The sequence below is a fragment of the Jaculus jaculus genome, chromosome 1 (assembly GCF_020740685.1).
Source record: "Jaculus jaculus isolate mJacJac1 chromosome 1, mJacJac1.mat.Y.cur, whole genome shotgun sequence".
Taxonomy (NCBI): domain Eukaryota; kingdom Metazoa; phylum Chordata; class Mammalia; order Rodentia; family Dipodidae; genus Jaculus; species Jaculus jaculus.
In genome coordinates, this window is record NC_059102.1 from 281,480,446 (window position 1) to 281,496,644 (window position 16,199).

The 16,199-nt window shown below is 34.0% G+C and overlaps 1 protein-coding gene across 1 annotated transcript; it reads left to right on the forward strand.

Moving 5' to 3' along the window:
- The first annotated feature begins 383 nt into the window (after positions 1–383).
- F13b (coagulation factor XIII B chain) lies at positions 384–15,217 on the forward strand. The gene is made up of 12 exons (XM_004659526.2): positions 384–447; positions 3,546–3,746; positions 5,461–5,646; positions 6,319–6,495; positions 6,832–7,008; positions 9,371–9,550; positions 9,782–9,967; positions 11,070–11,252; positions 12,407–12,607; positions 13,296–13,478; positions 14,325–14,538; positions 15,178–15,217. Exons 1-12 carry the CDS (start codon positions 384–386, stop codon positions 15,215–15,217), a joined length of 1,992 nt encoding a protein of 663 aa, XP_004659583.2.
- The last annotated feature ends 982 nt before the right edge of the window (positions 15,218–16,199 follow it).

Here is a 16,199-nt window from a genome sequence, read left to right on the forward strand (position 1 = left end):
TCCTGTTTCTAAGTTCATCTCTTCACTTGATCAATACTGGTAAAAATCAATGGTCAAGTGAACTTTACTCTGGGATTTAGGAGTGGGAATCTGAGTTGGAAATATGTCTTCATTAAGTAGTTTGTATTAGTTATTTATGCTGGTGGCATTGTTACCTGTGCTGGCTAAAGTGCTCTCACTGGACTCAACAATGAAATGTCAGTTAATATAGTTACATTATTTAAAATTATTTGAAAATATTTTAGATGAAATACTAGGCTCATTCCAAAGGGATTTAGACAAGTGTAAATTATTAACTTCTTCAAGAGAAGTGTTGTGTACCTAATGATGAGATCCTGTGTGCTTTCAGATTGTTAAAATCTCTAAGAAACATACCAATGAAGATGAGGTTAAAAGATTTGGCCTTTATTATTATGTTAATGATCTCAGGAGAACTCTGTGCAGAAGGTAAAATTAATTTTTGGTATTCTTTATTCTCTAAAATATAGAGTCTAATGGTCATACAACTTGATTTTTTTTTCTCATCTTTCACTTTGTTATATATAAAACACATGTTTTTTCTATAAAGGTAACTGTTACAACATTTCGACAAAACTTTTCTCTGGAAAAAACTAGTTAACACTCATATACTAACATATCTTGGAAAAGACAAACTCTCTTTTCTCTAGATATGGGGGTCATAGGAAGCCATGCTCTAAATTCTTCAAATACTTTACAGCATTTCCTTGCTTACAGTGCAGCAGTGTAGGGGTTACATGTTTACCTTAACTCTAATTTTATGTAAGAATTCATTCTTTACATTGACAAAACTTGCATAATTTTAATTCTTCATTTATAAGGTCAGAGGGAATGTAAAAAATTTGAAAAAGAAAAAACAAACTCATCAGCAACATGTTCCACACTTGATGAACTGATTTTATAGCAGTCATTTATTTACTCATTGTTTAAAGTAATTATTTTGCTATTTGCCATGCTTAATGTGTTACATATGTTAAATTTATTCACATGGTATAGCTACTTGTATCTTTTTTTTTCTTTCTTGTTTGTTTTTTTGAAGTAGGGTCTCTTTCTAGCCCTGGCTGACCTGGAATTCACTATGTAGTCTCAGGGTGACCTCCTACCTCTGCTTCCCTAGTCTGGGATTAAAGGTGTATGCCACCATGCCCAGATCTACTTGTTTCTTTTAGATTTATTTTCTGGACTATTGTGTCAGTGTTTCCCCATATCATACTGGTTAAAAAGAGGAGAACATAGTTGATTGTATAAACATGGGCACTTTTTGAACAAGAGAAAGGGGCTCTATTAAATATTATGTCTAGATCACACTGTAAATCAAAACATATCAATCAGCCATGAACTTCCTATTTACAAATCTTTATAATCAGACTTCCTCATGTGTAAAATTAGTGTGAGAATGAAAAGCCGCATACCAGCATGGGTTATTTAGGAAGTTATCAGTATTATTAGGTGGGAAGTGTAATAAACTTGGCAGGTTTATTCAGCAGCCAGCAGGAGTGAATATGTAAAATTAGAAACCACAGGAGCAAAGCTTTCTTAAATTAAATATTTTGGTGAACTTATTGAAATAAAATACTTGTAGATCATGATTGTTTAGTTAAATAATTTACCAGATACTTTCTAGGAAAAGATGTGCTATTTTAGGTGAAATAATGTTATTTTCATCTGATATATTTAATTGGATAACAGGAAAATTTTTACAAGGTTTTATTGTCCTAATAGGGAAATGTGAGTTGATATCATTGTCTGTTAACCATGATGGCATGCAATATTCTATTTAATTATTTTCTTTCTTTCTTTTTTTTTTTTGAGGTAGGGTCTCGCTATAGCCCAGGATGATCTGGAATTCACTATGTAATCTCAGGTGGCCTCAAATTCATGGTGATCCTCCTATCTCTGCCTCTCAAGTACTGGGATTAAAAGCATCTGCCACTGCACCCAGCTTTCTAGTTAATTATTTTCTATAATTTCTTTTATATGTATGGTCATAATCTTATTTCACATAAACAAAATGAGTAAGGTGATGAAAGATTGGGACCATGTTTCTATACTTTCCCCAGTCAGTTGCAAATATCAAGAACAAAAATTGATTATGCTTCTATTTCCTGGTATGCAATCATTATTGGACTATGTGAGGCCTCCCTTTGGTTTTATTCTTGAATTTTTTTTCTCAATCCTTGACCATGGACTTCAATTCTCCTAGAACTAACTATAATGCTAAGATACATTCTTAAATATGCATGTCTTCCTAAAATATATCTTTTGTGTGTTTTCATCCAAATAAAGTGAAAGTTTTATTTTCCTATTATTTTATTTTACTTGATATTTTTATTTCCATTTTGCTTTTAATTATTTTTGTTTTACTTATCTACTCTTCTAATGATGGGCATGTACTCAAATTCTCATCTACTTACAAGTAACTTTGAAGTCAATACTTGCTGTGTAATAACTTTGTCTCTGAAAGAGTTTATTTAGTCTGCATTCACTGACAAATGGGGTTGTTGGGTCAGGGCTTATACTTGACTTATGAGGGTTCTTAGCAACAGACTTCTTTGCAGTATGGCTGTTTCTAAGGACAACATATCCAAAAGAGGACATGAGTCTTGTTGCCGCCTGTCATCTGCATCTGCAATTCAGTATTCCACTCTGGTTATGTTGTTGTTTAAAGTAATATCTCTTCTTTATTTCTTTGAAATTCTCTGCTCTCAGTAAACTTAACATATCTTGATGTATGTTCTGAGATGCTCAGACTTTTGAGATTTCCTAATTTGTATCTGATTAGTTGTGTTTTATGTATGTTTGTAGCTGGTTTGTGGGAACTCTGTAAACTCTAGGTTGCAATATTTTATCAGATTTAGACATTACAAATTCCTTCTCCCAAGCATTATGTGTGTGTTTTGTGGACAGCAATTTTCCTTAGAAGACACCCTTCATTTTGAAGACGTGTCCTCTCAGACACTTCTTAGCCAGCAGAATTGGCTAGAATTGCCAGCAGGTATATAAGAGGAGTCTATTTAGACAGTCACAAAATCACTTTAAAAAATTAGGTAATAAAAGAAGCTGGTCATGGTGACGCACACCTTTAATCTCAGCACTTGGGAGGAAGAGGTAGGAGGATCACCGTGAGTTCATGGCCACCCTGAAACTACATAGTGAGTTCCAGCCTGGACTAGAGTGAGACCCTACCTCGAAAAACAAACAAACAAAAAATTAAAACATTAGGTAATAAAAGGAAGTGTAGCTGGGCATGGTGGCCAACACCTTTAATCCCAGCACTTGGGAGGCAGAGGTAGGAAAATTGCTATGAGTTTGAGGGCACCCTGAGACTATATAGTGAATTCCAGGTCAGCCTGAGCTACAGTGAAACTCTACCTTGAAAAACAAAAGCAAACAAACAAACAAAAGTATCATCTGAAGAAAGAGTCCACAAATATTTTTTTTTTACTTTAAAATTGTCTTGTTTTAACATAAGTTTCATGTGTTTAGACATGATTTTCCATTTTGATCTGAAATTTTCTTCATTTTAGAAAAACACTGTGATTTTCCTACTGTGGAAAATGGAAGGATTGCTCAATACTATTATACTTTTAGAAACTTTTATTTTCCAATGAGCATAAACAAAAAATTGTCATTCACCTGTTTGGCTGGTTATGCGACTGAAAGTGGGAAGCAAGAGGAGCGAACCACATGTACAGCAGAAGGCTGGGTTCCAGAACCCACGTGCCTCAGTAAGTCCATCCACGCTGACAGCATGATGCTGCCTGCGCTCCTTTTTATGTCTATTAAACACGAAAAGTGATTAAACTTTTTGATAATGCTTAGTTATTAAAAGCTAATTTCATTTGTAATAGTCCCATGAAGAGACTGTTATTTCTTACAATGCAAGTGACAGAGATGAAGCTGAGTTACTTCAAGTGGGAGATTATTATGTTCTTCATTTTTCATAGCAGGCCAAAAATAATACTGAAGACCTAACACAGTCATATTGATTAGTCCAGTGTTTTATCATTTAAAAACATATCACTCCTTCATATACAAACATTTCTATAGCACACACTGAAAATTGTGCTTTTGAATGTTGACTTCAAATCTATGAGGAAGTATGATGGATCCATTGCACTGTTTCCTGTCATGTTATTTTGCAGGTACACTATCACATGGCTTCCTTTGGGTCAGGTGAACTGTCAGTTATGCATCCTTTCAATTCCTTTTTTCCAGAGTGAGGGGCTTAGGTTAAGCCCACTTCATTTAGCAGAGAAATTTTGATATTGTAGTAACTGTGGGTGTTATATCAACTTCACAGAAGCAATTACTATAATTACCTATTCCATGCCTTCAAAATGGACTATAACTTAAGCTTTGTATTTTTTGCATTAGAAGATTATAGACAAACTCTAACAAATAAATCTCATTTATAGCTACAGCATATAAGTAAATCATATGCTTAAGATTTTTAAACATTTTTGGAGAATGTTTGAAGAGATTGAGATACTAGAGTGATGGTTTAGCTATAACCTCTGCAGCCAAACTGATTACTTGTGAATTCAGCTACTACTGAAAAGTGACCTATGAGCTTTCTGAGCCTAAGTTTTATAACCACAAAAGAGGGCTAACATTACTTCAATGAGAATTGTTATATATGATTGCCTCACAATAAGCACTACATATATTTAAGCTAATATTAACTTTGGACAAGTCTCATAACCCTTCTGAATTCGTGTAAGGAAGGTCCAATAATGTAGCTTATAAAATGACAAAACTCCACATAGTGGGAAAGTAACTTAGTAAATAATAAATTACTCTGTTTAATATTTACTAAAAATAACCAAACTCAAAAATTTTTCAGAGCATATTCATGATTTAGTCACAGTCTACATATAGACTCCTGAATTACATGCAGAAAGGTGATCACAAAACATATACTGAAAAAAATGAATGAGCACAGTTTTTATATTCAGGTTTGATGTTTGCAGAACTTTTTAATGATCCATTAAATAATTACATGTTGCATTGTCAAACACAGCAGATTAAAATTGTTAGGAAACAGAACAAAATGGAATTTATTTTTCTGCTAGTAACAATTGGTAGAAAAACTCCTGGTATACTTTCTAAAAGAAGATGTGGTAAGCATAGAGGTAGCTATAAAGTTGAAATTAGTAAATAGCAAGAAAGTCAATGTCAAACTAAATACCAAGAGAATCAATACTAAACTGAATCCATTTCCAAAGGAATTGTTGGACTTGTGAGATATTTCCGAACTCAAACTAAGTCAAGGAATAATGGGGACATTACTTCTCTTCCTCAAGTTTCAACTAAGGGTAATAAGGTATTTGTGCATTGATTTTCCAACTTAGAGAAAGACCAGTTTAATTCAATCATTATGGAAATAAATGTTATAATTTCACCATTAAACTAAGCAAGGATTTTAATTTTTTACAACAGGAAAATGTACTAAGCCTGAGTTGAAGAATGGTTATGTCTCTGATATAAAAGTACTGTACAAAATTCATGAGAATATGCGCTATGGTTGTGCTTCTGGATACAAAACCACTGGAGGGGAGGATGAGGAAGTGGTTCAATGCCTTTCTCATGGGTGGTCTTCTCAACCAGCCTGTAGGAAGGAGCATGGTATGTGTGCAATAATCTTTTCCTAAAACTGAAGGGACAAACTTGAGAGGCCAGTACTTTTTCCATTCTTGGCATTTTTATTTAGTATAATTTTTTTTTGATGTGGGGGTCTCACTGTAGCCCAGATTACCTAGAGCTCACTATCTAATCGCAGGTGACCTCAAGCTCATGGGATCCTTCTATTTTAGCCTCCCTGATGCTGGGATTATAGGTGTGAGCCACCACTGGTTTACTTGGATTAATTGATTTTCTATTATTTTTGCAAATGTGGGAAGCTGACATTTTGTTTTACTTAAATGCTGAATGTTTTGTTATGTACTACTTCTCAAGTCCTTCAGATACCAACTTCAGCTGCCCTTATTTTGGACTATTAAAAAAGAATTTGCTGGGCGTGGTGGTGCACACCTTTAATTCCAGCGCTTGGGAGGCAGAGGTAGGAGGATTGCTATGAGTTCGAGGCCACCCTGGGACTACATAGTTAATTCCAGGTCAGCCTGGACCAGAGTGAGATCTTACCTCAAAAAAAAAAAAAAAAAAAAAAAAAGAATGTAAAAGTCAGTGACTATGTTTCAATTTTGCAATGTTTGGTTTTGCTATATACTTTGTAAATTAAGTAAAAATATGTTTTTGGAATTTTGATGAAGTTTATAAACATAAGTTTAATTTTTTCAGACACATGTTTGGCCCCTGAGTTACACTATGGAAACTATTCCACGACACAGAAAACATTTCAAGTGAATGAAAAAGTACAGTACGCATGTGCTGCAGGCTACTACACAGCTGGGGGGAAGCAAGCAGAGGAGGCCCAGTGCCACACACACGGATGGTCTGTCACACCACAGTGCACCAGTATGTTCACACTTGCTTTCATTCATCTCAAGCAGAAGTATATGGAAGCTCCCTTACTAATGTTGGACTATTCTTCATTTTAGTTTTAATCAGTTAATAGTAGGTGATGATAACCTAACGTCCTCAAATAATAAAAACTCATTATAACTCATGGAATTAAATTCACATAAGCTTCATGATATTTAATACATAAAATTCATTAATAAACTTATTAGAACAGAATATAGCAAGTTTATTAATTTTCACTCTGCACATGGCTTATTCATAGTGAACAAATTATATTCTATAAGGAAAAATAAAAAGTTTTAATATTTTTATCCATTTTTTCATTTTTAGAATTAATGTGCTCTTCTTTAAGATTAATAGAAAATGGCTACTTCTACCCTATAAAGCAAACTTATGAGGAAGGAGATGTAGTTCAATTTTTCTGTCATGAAAATTATTACCTGAGTGGATCTGATTTAATTCAATGCTATAACTTTGGTTGGTACCCAGAATCTCCTGTATGTGAAGGTAAGTATTTAAATTTCACATCTATGAAAATATCACTTTAATCTCTGTGATCTTTGGAAAAAAATCTGTAGTTATATTTAATTCTGGTCTCTCACACTATTTTTCAAACAAGTGCCTTTAACTGCTGAACCCTGTGTCTCCAACCCTACTAAGACTACATTCCAACTAACCACTGTTTTCAAAATAAATTCTATCTGAGCAATCTTACTCCATCTGGAGAAACCTTAAGGATTGTGTGAATTTATAGAGTGGACATTATTTGTTATGTTTAAGATTTTAAGACCTACTGTAAATTTGAAATCTGTTTTAAGGGTTAACTTTTTGTATTGGGAGTTACTAAGTCTATTTACTTTAAGACAGCATCTTTATGAAGACAATTTCTTAATTGACCTCATCTTTCCTGATGTAAAAATTTTATCTCTAAAATAGCAGAATTGCAAGCAAAAAAAGAGGAATATTACCCAAAAGTAAAAGTAGAAAATTTAGTCATCTATTAAGTGTTATTCAAAAGTACAACTGCAAGAGCTATTCAGAAATTCAACATCCAAGGTTACATTTCTTTTAAATTTTCATTTATTTATTTATTTACTTATTTATTTATGTGTGTGGGTATTTTCATGTGTTGCAGGTCTGTATGTGTGTGTATATGGAGGTCAGAGGACAACCTCAAGTGTTATTCCTCAGATATTATCTTGTTTGAGATAGAGTCTCCCATAGGCGTGTTTCTTTTACCACAGTAGGACCTTCTTCCTACCACATATTTTAAGAATTAGAGAACTTGTGTCTTCTGACAGGTAATCACTTCACTGGTTTGAACATACCTACTAATAGAAATGTAACCTTTAGGGGAAATAGCTCAGTCAGTCTCAAAACTCCTGTAAAAAGGCCAGATATTGTGGTGTGCACTTAATTCTATGCTGGGAAGGCAAAAATGGGGGTTTCTGTAACTTCAATGGTTTTGTCATTTTCCAATCACACTCAACAGCCTATAATAGCAAATAACAGTTTAACAGCAGAGAGGAAACTTGTTAACAAGATGCCTATGGAATATTGTGTCAAAAATAATGGCAAAGTTACTTATTATTTATTCTTTACACATTCCTCTAATTTGCATGCCAACATGCCTGTTATCTTATAGTTGATAGTCACTCAATGTAGTGTAGCGGGCAGAGCAATGCCTCTCCTCCACAACTATATTCACAATCTAATCTTGGAACTACGATGATAACTTTCTGTGCTAAAAGGAACTTTGCATAGATGATTAAAAATCTTGAGAGATGTGACCAGTATCTGGTATTATTTATTTGGACTCTAAATTAAGTGTCCTCATAAAAGGGGCCTGAAGGGAGACATGATATAGAAGGCAAAGTTAGAGAAGTGACCTTGACAGAAAGAGTTGTACTGAGACAGGAAAGGACTAGAAAATTCAAAGTAGCTAATATTCCACAAAAGCCTCTGAAAGGAACACAGCCTCCTCACACCTCAGTTTTAGCTCCGTGAAGTTTACTCTGTTCTCTTTGCTTTAAGAAGTTAAGACAATAAATTTGTGCTGTCTTAAGTCACTATGTCGTGGTAATTTGTCATAGTATTTGTATGAAAGAGTACAAGTGAGTATGTTAGAGTCAAGAAAAGATTTTAATTCCATGAGAGCTGGAACCAAGGGCAGATCTGCCATCTAATACTAATACTAATTAAATTAGTTTTAGCTTCTTTATATGTGAGAACCCACAGTCTCTATTTAGGACAGCTATTTAGAATTAATAGAGATTATGACTATAAAACACTTTATTATTCTTGGTGCAAAACAATCTCACTACAGCAGTTCAAGCCTATGGTACTATGTTATAATTTCTGCAGGCCATAAATCTAGCTATGCTTTAACTGACTGTCCTGCATCAGTGCCCTACAAATCAGTGTCAAAGTCTCAACTGTGACTGTTGGTTCATCTAAGGATTGACTGGCAGGAATCTCCCAGACTTACTGTGGATGTTGGCAGCATTCTGTGCTCTGCAGGTTATTGAACTTGAATCTCAGGCATGCTGGCTGGCAGCTGGACACAGCCCTTACTGGTGGCCCTCTCCATTTGGAAGCACACTCACACTGTGGCAACTTCTTTGCAGCCAATAGGGAGTCTTTCATGTGGCACAATCATGTGTACATAGTGACATGCTAATCATCTCTTTCCTGCTGTCTAGAAGCAAGCCACAGGTCCTACCCGTGAAGAATGTTGTCAAACAAGAGAATGTGGTATTGCTTGAGTCAATCTGCAATGTTTTCCTTGGTGCTTGACACTGTGAACATTCTCATTACATCTTCATCAGTTTTGTAATTAAATGGCTAAATGGATTGTTACTTCTCTAAGGAAGAAGAAATAGATGTCCTCCTCCACCTGTACCTCTACACACCACAATTCAAACATACTCAGCAAGTTATCGTCATGGAGAAATAGTTCAGATAGAATGTGAGCTTAACTTTGTCATTCGGGGATCAAGAGAAATACGCTGTGAAAATGGAAAATGGACAGATCCTCCAAAATGCATCGGTTGGTAATACCTATTTTTGTTAACATTTTAAATTAGTATATAAAATAATGGGTTACATTGATATTTACACACACACATGTATATGTGTGCGTGTGTGTGTGTATCATTGCCCCTTGCCCACATTTGTTACCTCACTACATACTACTCTCTCCTAGCTGGTAACATCTTGAATAAACATCTCCTAAGATGCTTATGTAGCTAACTGGTTTCTTTAAATTGTACCTTTCTAGAAGAAAAGGAGAAAGTAGCCTGTGAAGAACCGCCCATCATCAAGAATGGTGTGGCAAATCAATATTCTAAGATGTATTATAATGGGGATAAAGTGACATACAGGTGTGAAAGGGGCTACTATCTCCAGGGAACAAATGAGATTACATGCAACCGTGGACAGTGGACATTGCCACCTGAATGCATTGGTAAGTATGTTTCATTTAACATTAAGAACAAAGCCTATACTGCAAAAATTTCCCACTATGTTTAATCTACCTATTCTCAAATGAAAGAAACCCATTTAAAAATCTTTTATTTAATGATTTGAGAGAGAGAGAGGGAGGGGGAGGAGACATAGAAAAAGAGAGAAGAATGGGCATACCAGGGCCTCCAGCAATTGCCAATGAACTCCAGATGCATGTGCCACATTGTGGTGGTTTGATTCAGGTGTCTCCCATAAACTTAAGTATTCGGAATGCTAGTTTCCCCAGCTGATGGAAATTGGGAATTAACACCTCCTGGAGGCAGTGTATTGTTTGGGAGCAGGCTTATGGGTGTTAAAGCCAGTTTCCTCATGCCAGTGTTTGGCACACTCTTCTGTTCCTCTTGTCCACCTGATGTGGGCCAGGGGGTGATGTCCACCCTCTGCTCATGCTGTTGTTTCCCCTGCCATTATGCAGCTTCCCCTTGAGCCTGTAAGCCAAAATAAACCTCTTTTTCCCACAAACTGCTCTTGGTTGGGTGATTTCTACCAGCAATGAGAACCTGACTGCAACACCCTTCCTATCATTAATTTTATGCCTTGATCAGATACTGAAGTAGCTTCCTAAACATGTTGATCTAGGAGATTCATTACAAGGCAAAAACCTTTGAAGGCTGTTAAATAAATTAGCAGAGAATGAGAAATTTTCTAGGGAGAGAGACAATAGATATTATATCCATGTGTTGATTAGGAATCTGAGACACAAAGAAATGAGAAGGAAGAAAATGAAAAGGCCAAGTGGAGGGAGTAGAATTGCCAATAAACCTTAGGCTAAAAATCATTTCCCTTTATAAACAATTCAGGAATATCCTTATCACAGTTACTTTACAATAAAGGAAAGAGAAAAATATGTAGGCATGTTTTGCTAGTTATTCGTATTTAATATGTTTAAAAACTAGTTGATTTGACTACATATTTTTTCATTATTATGTACTTAGAAATTCATTGTCCTAAATTGTATAAGCCATTTATCAAGAGACTATAGGCTGGATAATACCATTATATTGTTATTAATTTAAAAAATTTTAAACAATCTCTTTTCTTAGTGAACAATGAGAATTGCAAACTTCCACCTGTTGTAGAAAATGGAGCTGTCATTGATGTGTTATTGGAAAGTTATACAACAGGATCCTCAGTGGAATACAGATGCAATGAATATTACTTATTAAGTGGATCAAAAATATCTCGATGTGAACAAGGAAAATGGTCCTCACCACCTGTTTGCTTGGGTAAGAAAGAGAACACAATAATTTTTTTAGTATGATATTTGTGTTTTTATGAATTTTACACACTAGAAATGATTTTGTGTAATTTTGCCTTTTCATTTGTCTATGTAGAAGACCTGAAATATCTTTGTGTCTAGACTAGAGCTACAATAGTTTTCATCTATTATTTAACTGTGGGAAAGTATGCATAGAATATAGTTCATTATTCAAGCCATAGTTAATGCACGATTCAATGACATTTATGCCAATTACTTTTTTGTGTGTTGTTTTCTCCTAAGTGATAATTTCCCCTTGCTGTCTATCATCCTCCCTCAATGTCTCTGTATTGCTCTCAGAATGTCATTTGGAGAGGAGGATGATTAATCCAATCTTTCCTAGTTAGAATATATTACTAGCAACTTTTATGCAACCATTTCCCCATTCAAGTAGCTACCATTGTTATAGCATGTAATCTTATTTGAAATAATTATTGTTGATGACTTAGATAATGAATCATCTTTACTACCTTTCTTGCATACTCAAAATCACATGTATGCTTTTGTATATATATATATATGTTATTTTGGATATTTTTAGAATATGAATTCCATGAATTTATGATTTAATTACTGATATGTAGTGAATGGCAAGTTTACTATAAATATTAATAAAGCATGTTTTCTATTTCTAAGTTATCATTTTATTGAAAGGACAGCATGATTAACTTGCTGGTTGATGGTTTCAAACAATACTCTTACTGTTTCAAATTAACTATATAAACCAAGGGACAGAAGAGGTTGCTCTGTGGCTAAAGGCACTTGCTTGCAAAGCCTGCTAACCTAGAAGAGTTCAAAGCTCTGGACACGTTACTCAGACATTCATTTCAGTCTGGCAGTTTGTTTTCAGTAGACATAGACTCTGTCTCAAAGAATGTAGAGACAAACACCTCAAAGTTGGCCTTTGACCTCCATGTATGCTATAGCACACATACACACAGTAGAAATAAAAATTTATATATATTAATTTGTTAGTGATAAAAATACAATATGTGTGAGGAGCTTTAATGATGATGAATATAAATCTACAACATTTGTTTCAATATCTGTTATAAATTTTATTTTAAAAATACATCATTTTAATATTTTTTAAAGAATTTACAAGACTATTTTGCTTTTCAGAGCCATGTACTGTTAGTATGGATGCCATGAAGAGAAATAACATAGAAATGAAATGGACATATGAAGGCAAGGTCTTACATGGAGATTTAATAGACTTTGTATGTAAACAGGGATATGGCTTGTCTCCCTCAATCCCACTCTCTGAGCTATCTGTGCTGTGCAATAGAGGAGATGTGAAGTATCCTGTCTGTGTTAGAAAAGGTAAAACAATGTTTTCAGAAATTTTTTACTTGTTTACTAGATGTTAACCATAAGTTTATACTTGAGAACCTAAGAAATAATTCACCAATACCATCTTCTGACCTAAGTTAATAATGACCCAATTTATCTGAACCATATGCACAGATATATGATGACTCTGCAGACCTTTTCTAATTCCAGTAGTAGCTTATGAATGGAAAAAAAATCAAGAGATTTCATACTATCCCCATACACTGTCCTCTTGAGGCAATATTGCCACACTTTGACATATGTGGGTTTGCTGGGGACTCTTGTCTCAGGTAAGGGCTTAATGCAGAATATGAGGGACTTTGTTTATTCCCTTATAGGGCTATTCCTTTTAGTAACATAAAAATAAGACAATATGTATGAAAGCATTGCTTCAAGAGAGATATTATGCATTTTAACTTTTAGCTAGGTTGAAAGTTAAAAATAAAATAATTATTGTTAATATTTTGTTAGTTGTGGATATGTTTTTATATTTTAATATATATTTCTAATAATAATGCATTTTATATTACATAATTATTAAAGAATTATTTTCAATATTAAAAATATTCAACAGATTCTTTAATAATGCCTTTGAATACATGAAGTATCTCATTTCTGTAGTAATTATTACAACCCTGAAATGTAATTATAGCAATTACAATCTAAAATCACTTTTCAGAATCTAAAGGAATGTGTGCATCCCCTCCACTTATTAAAAATGGAGTCTTCATTAGTTTACCAGCAGCTACCTATGAAAATGGCTCTTCGGTAGAATACAGGTGTTTTGATCACCATTTCCTACAAGGATCTAGGGAGGCCTATTGTGTAGAAGGAGTGTGGACTACACCACCACTGTGTTTAGGTATGTACTGTGAAAAGTCTCTATTTAATAAAATGAAATGATGTGTTACTTTAGTTGATATGACACTAATAATTTTTTTTTTTTTTTTGGTTTTTCGAGGTAGGGTCTCACTTTGGTCCAGGCTGACCTGAATTAACTCTGTAGTCTCAGGGTGGCCTTGAACTCATGGCGATCCTCCTACCTCTGCCTCCCGAGTGCTGGGATTAAAGGCGTGCGCCACCATGCCCGTCTGACACTAATAATTTATTTGCTACATTTGTTCTATTTTTTATCTCTTAAACCATCTGTTTATGTTCTTTCTAGCAGATTACAAATAAATACAGCACAGTTTACTATTATAAATATTTAGTAAGTGTAAACCATGCATCACATTCTAATTTGCTATTAGGTTTCAAGATGAGTAAGCCATAGTGGTGTAGGTGCAGCAGCAGAACCAAGACATGGCTGTATCTCTTTCTTTAGAAGCATCTTACTATAATTTTTTTTGTTTTTTTTTTTCAGGTAGGATCTCACTCTGGCCCAGGCTGACCTGGAATTAACTATTTAGTCTCAGGGTGGCCTCAAACTCATGGAGAACCTCCTACCTCTGCCTCCCAAGTGCTGGGATTAAAGGTGTACATCACCATACCTGGCCTCTTAATATAAATTTTATTATCCTATAAACTAATAAAATTATACCATAAAATTTGTTAACCTTTTTAAAAAATGAACACTGGGATTAAAGGCATGTGCCATCATGCCCAGCTCCTCTGTGGGATTTTTAAGGTAATGCTGAGTGGGTGACATTATGAGTCCTTCTGCTACCCAAATATATCAACATAGGATTCTTCTTTTGTATTTCTTCAGAGCCTTGCACATTATCATTTGTTGAAATGGAAAAGAATAATTTACTCTTGAAGTGGAATTTTGACAATCGACCCCATATTTTCCATGGCGAGTACATTACATTTCTTTGTAAGGGAGGCACATATATAGCTGAGTCATCTATTATCAGCTCTGAACATAGAGTACAGTGTGACAGAGGGCAGCTGAAATATCCAAGATGTGTACAAAGAGAAAGGTAAGAAGAGACACCTTCAGCTTGCTTTTCTTTTTTTTGGTCAGAGTTATTCAGGAGATTCACTGTTATAAATTTCAGAAATATTCTGTTCTACAAGTAATCTAACTATATGTTTACTGGAAAGAAAAGTTGTATTTTATCCATGTTTAACAAATAAATGCATAGAATTATTAATTAATTCAAAAGCTCTCTGAGTTTCCTGAAGTCAAATTACTGTTTACCATTTGATGTTTGTGATACTCTGACAACTGGAAAAATAAATCTATCAGTATGCACAACAAATGGGCAAAGTTTGACCCATGTATTATGAAATAAGAAAAAAAAATATTTCTCCCACACTTCTCAGTATGTTATGTTTGTGTGAAAACAAGTGAAAATTTGTAAACCATCATATAAACCCTTCAACTGAGATAAGAGCATGTCTATGATAGTAATTAAAATTATGGTATTTGTTTTTATGACCCATTTTTATATAATAACTTGGAATCACTTAATGAAATGTTTTCACATATTACAATTATATGTAGTTTTCTACTACCTGATAAGTGAATGACTAAGATTGTAATGAGCACTAAAGTATCATCAACATCATTCTTTTAAAATTCTCTATTGCTCTTTATGTCTTCTCTTCCTATTAAGGATTCCTTCTTATCAAGAACCATTGAGGACAAAAAAATGAAGGACTGAAAGATGAATAATATATTAACAGATCATAATATCTACTATAAAATAATTTTATAAGGAATATTTTGTATTACAAATTCCCAAAGCTTTACTTACTTGAAGATTTGAACCTACATTCATTGTGCTTGATATTTTCTTCATTAATAAATAGAAGAAAGGTATTTCATTTGTAGTTTGGTTGCTTTTACCTTTCACCTTTTATTGTATATCTTGTTAAATATTGATCTATTCATCAAAATATATCTTTTTTCTAATTACTATTGCCAGATGATATTATTTCATTGTGTGTATATGCAAAAGTTACATTTATCTTTACCATCATCATAATATTCATTAATATTACAGTTATGCATCATTATAATTCAATATTTTCATTAATAATAAAAACAGGTATACTGTCATAGGTAGATATAATGATATATTAGAAAATTTACATTATATGAAATATAGAATAGAATGCTTTTCAAAACAAAAAGAACTAAAAATTAATAGTAATATTTGGTACAAGGTGAATAACATTGTGGGACAATAAACTACCTGTATATTCAAATACTAAGTAATATTAAAATAGTCTTTGTTGTAGTCAGATCCGTGTGGCTGGACCCAAACCAGACACAGTTTATGGGAAGAAGGGATTTATTTCAAACTTACATATCCAGGGGAAGTTCTATCAAATAGCATAAGCTGGATTCCATTCATAAATCTGAACTCAGAAACATCAGAGCTCAAAACTTCTCTTTATACCTTTAGACCAGAATTCATCTCTGCCACCAGTGACATACTTCCCTGTTGCAGGAGTCTGTCTGCTAAGGTTGGAAGCTGCAAACTCAATTTTAATTAAACACTTGACTCTATGGGGGATATACATTCAAACTTCCACATTCTGTCCCTGGCCCCCAATGCTCATGACCATCTCACATTGCAGATTTCATTCAGTCCAACTTTAAAACATTCCCAAAGTCTTTACCAACTGTAAG

What these genes read in the sequence shown, in the direction of transcription:
- F13b (XM_004659526.2), top strand. Translation starts at nt 384, where the DNA reads ATGAGGTTAAAAGATTTGGCCTTTATTATTATGTTAATGATCTCAGGA. An exon ending in AGCCTGTAGGAAGGAGCATG is followed by an intron (nt 5,647 to 6,318) that starts GTATGTGTGCAA and finishes TAATTTTTTCAG; the next exon opens with ACACATGTTTGGCCCCTGAG. An exon ending in AGATGTGTACAAAGAGAAAG is followed by an intron (nt 14,539 to 15,177) that starts GTAAGAAGAGAC and finishes CTTCCTATTAAG; the next exon opens with GATTCCTTCTTATCAAGAAC.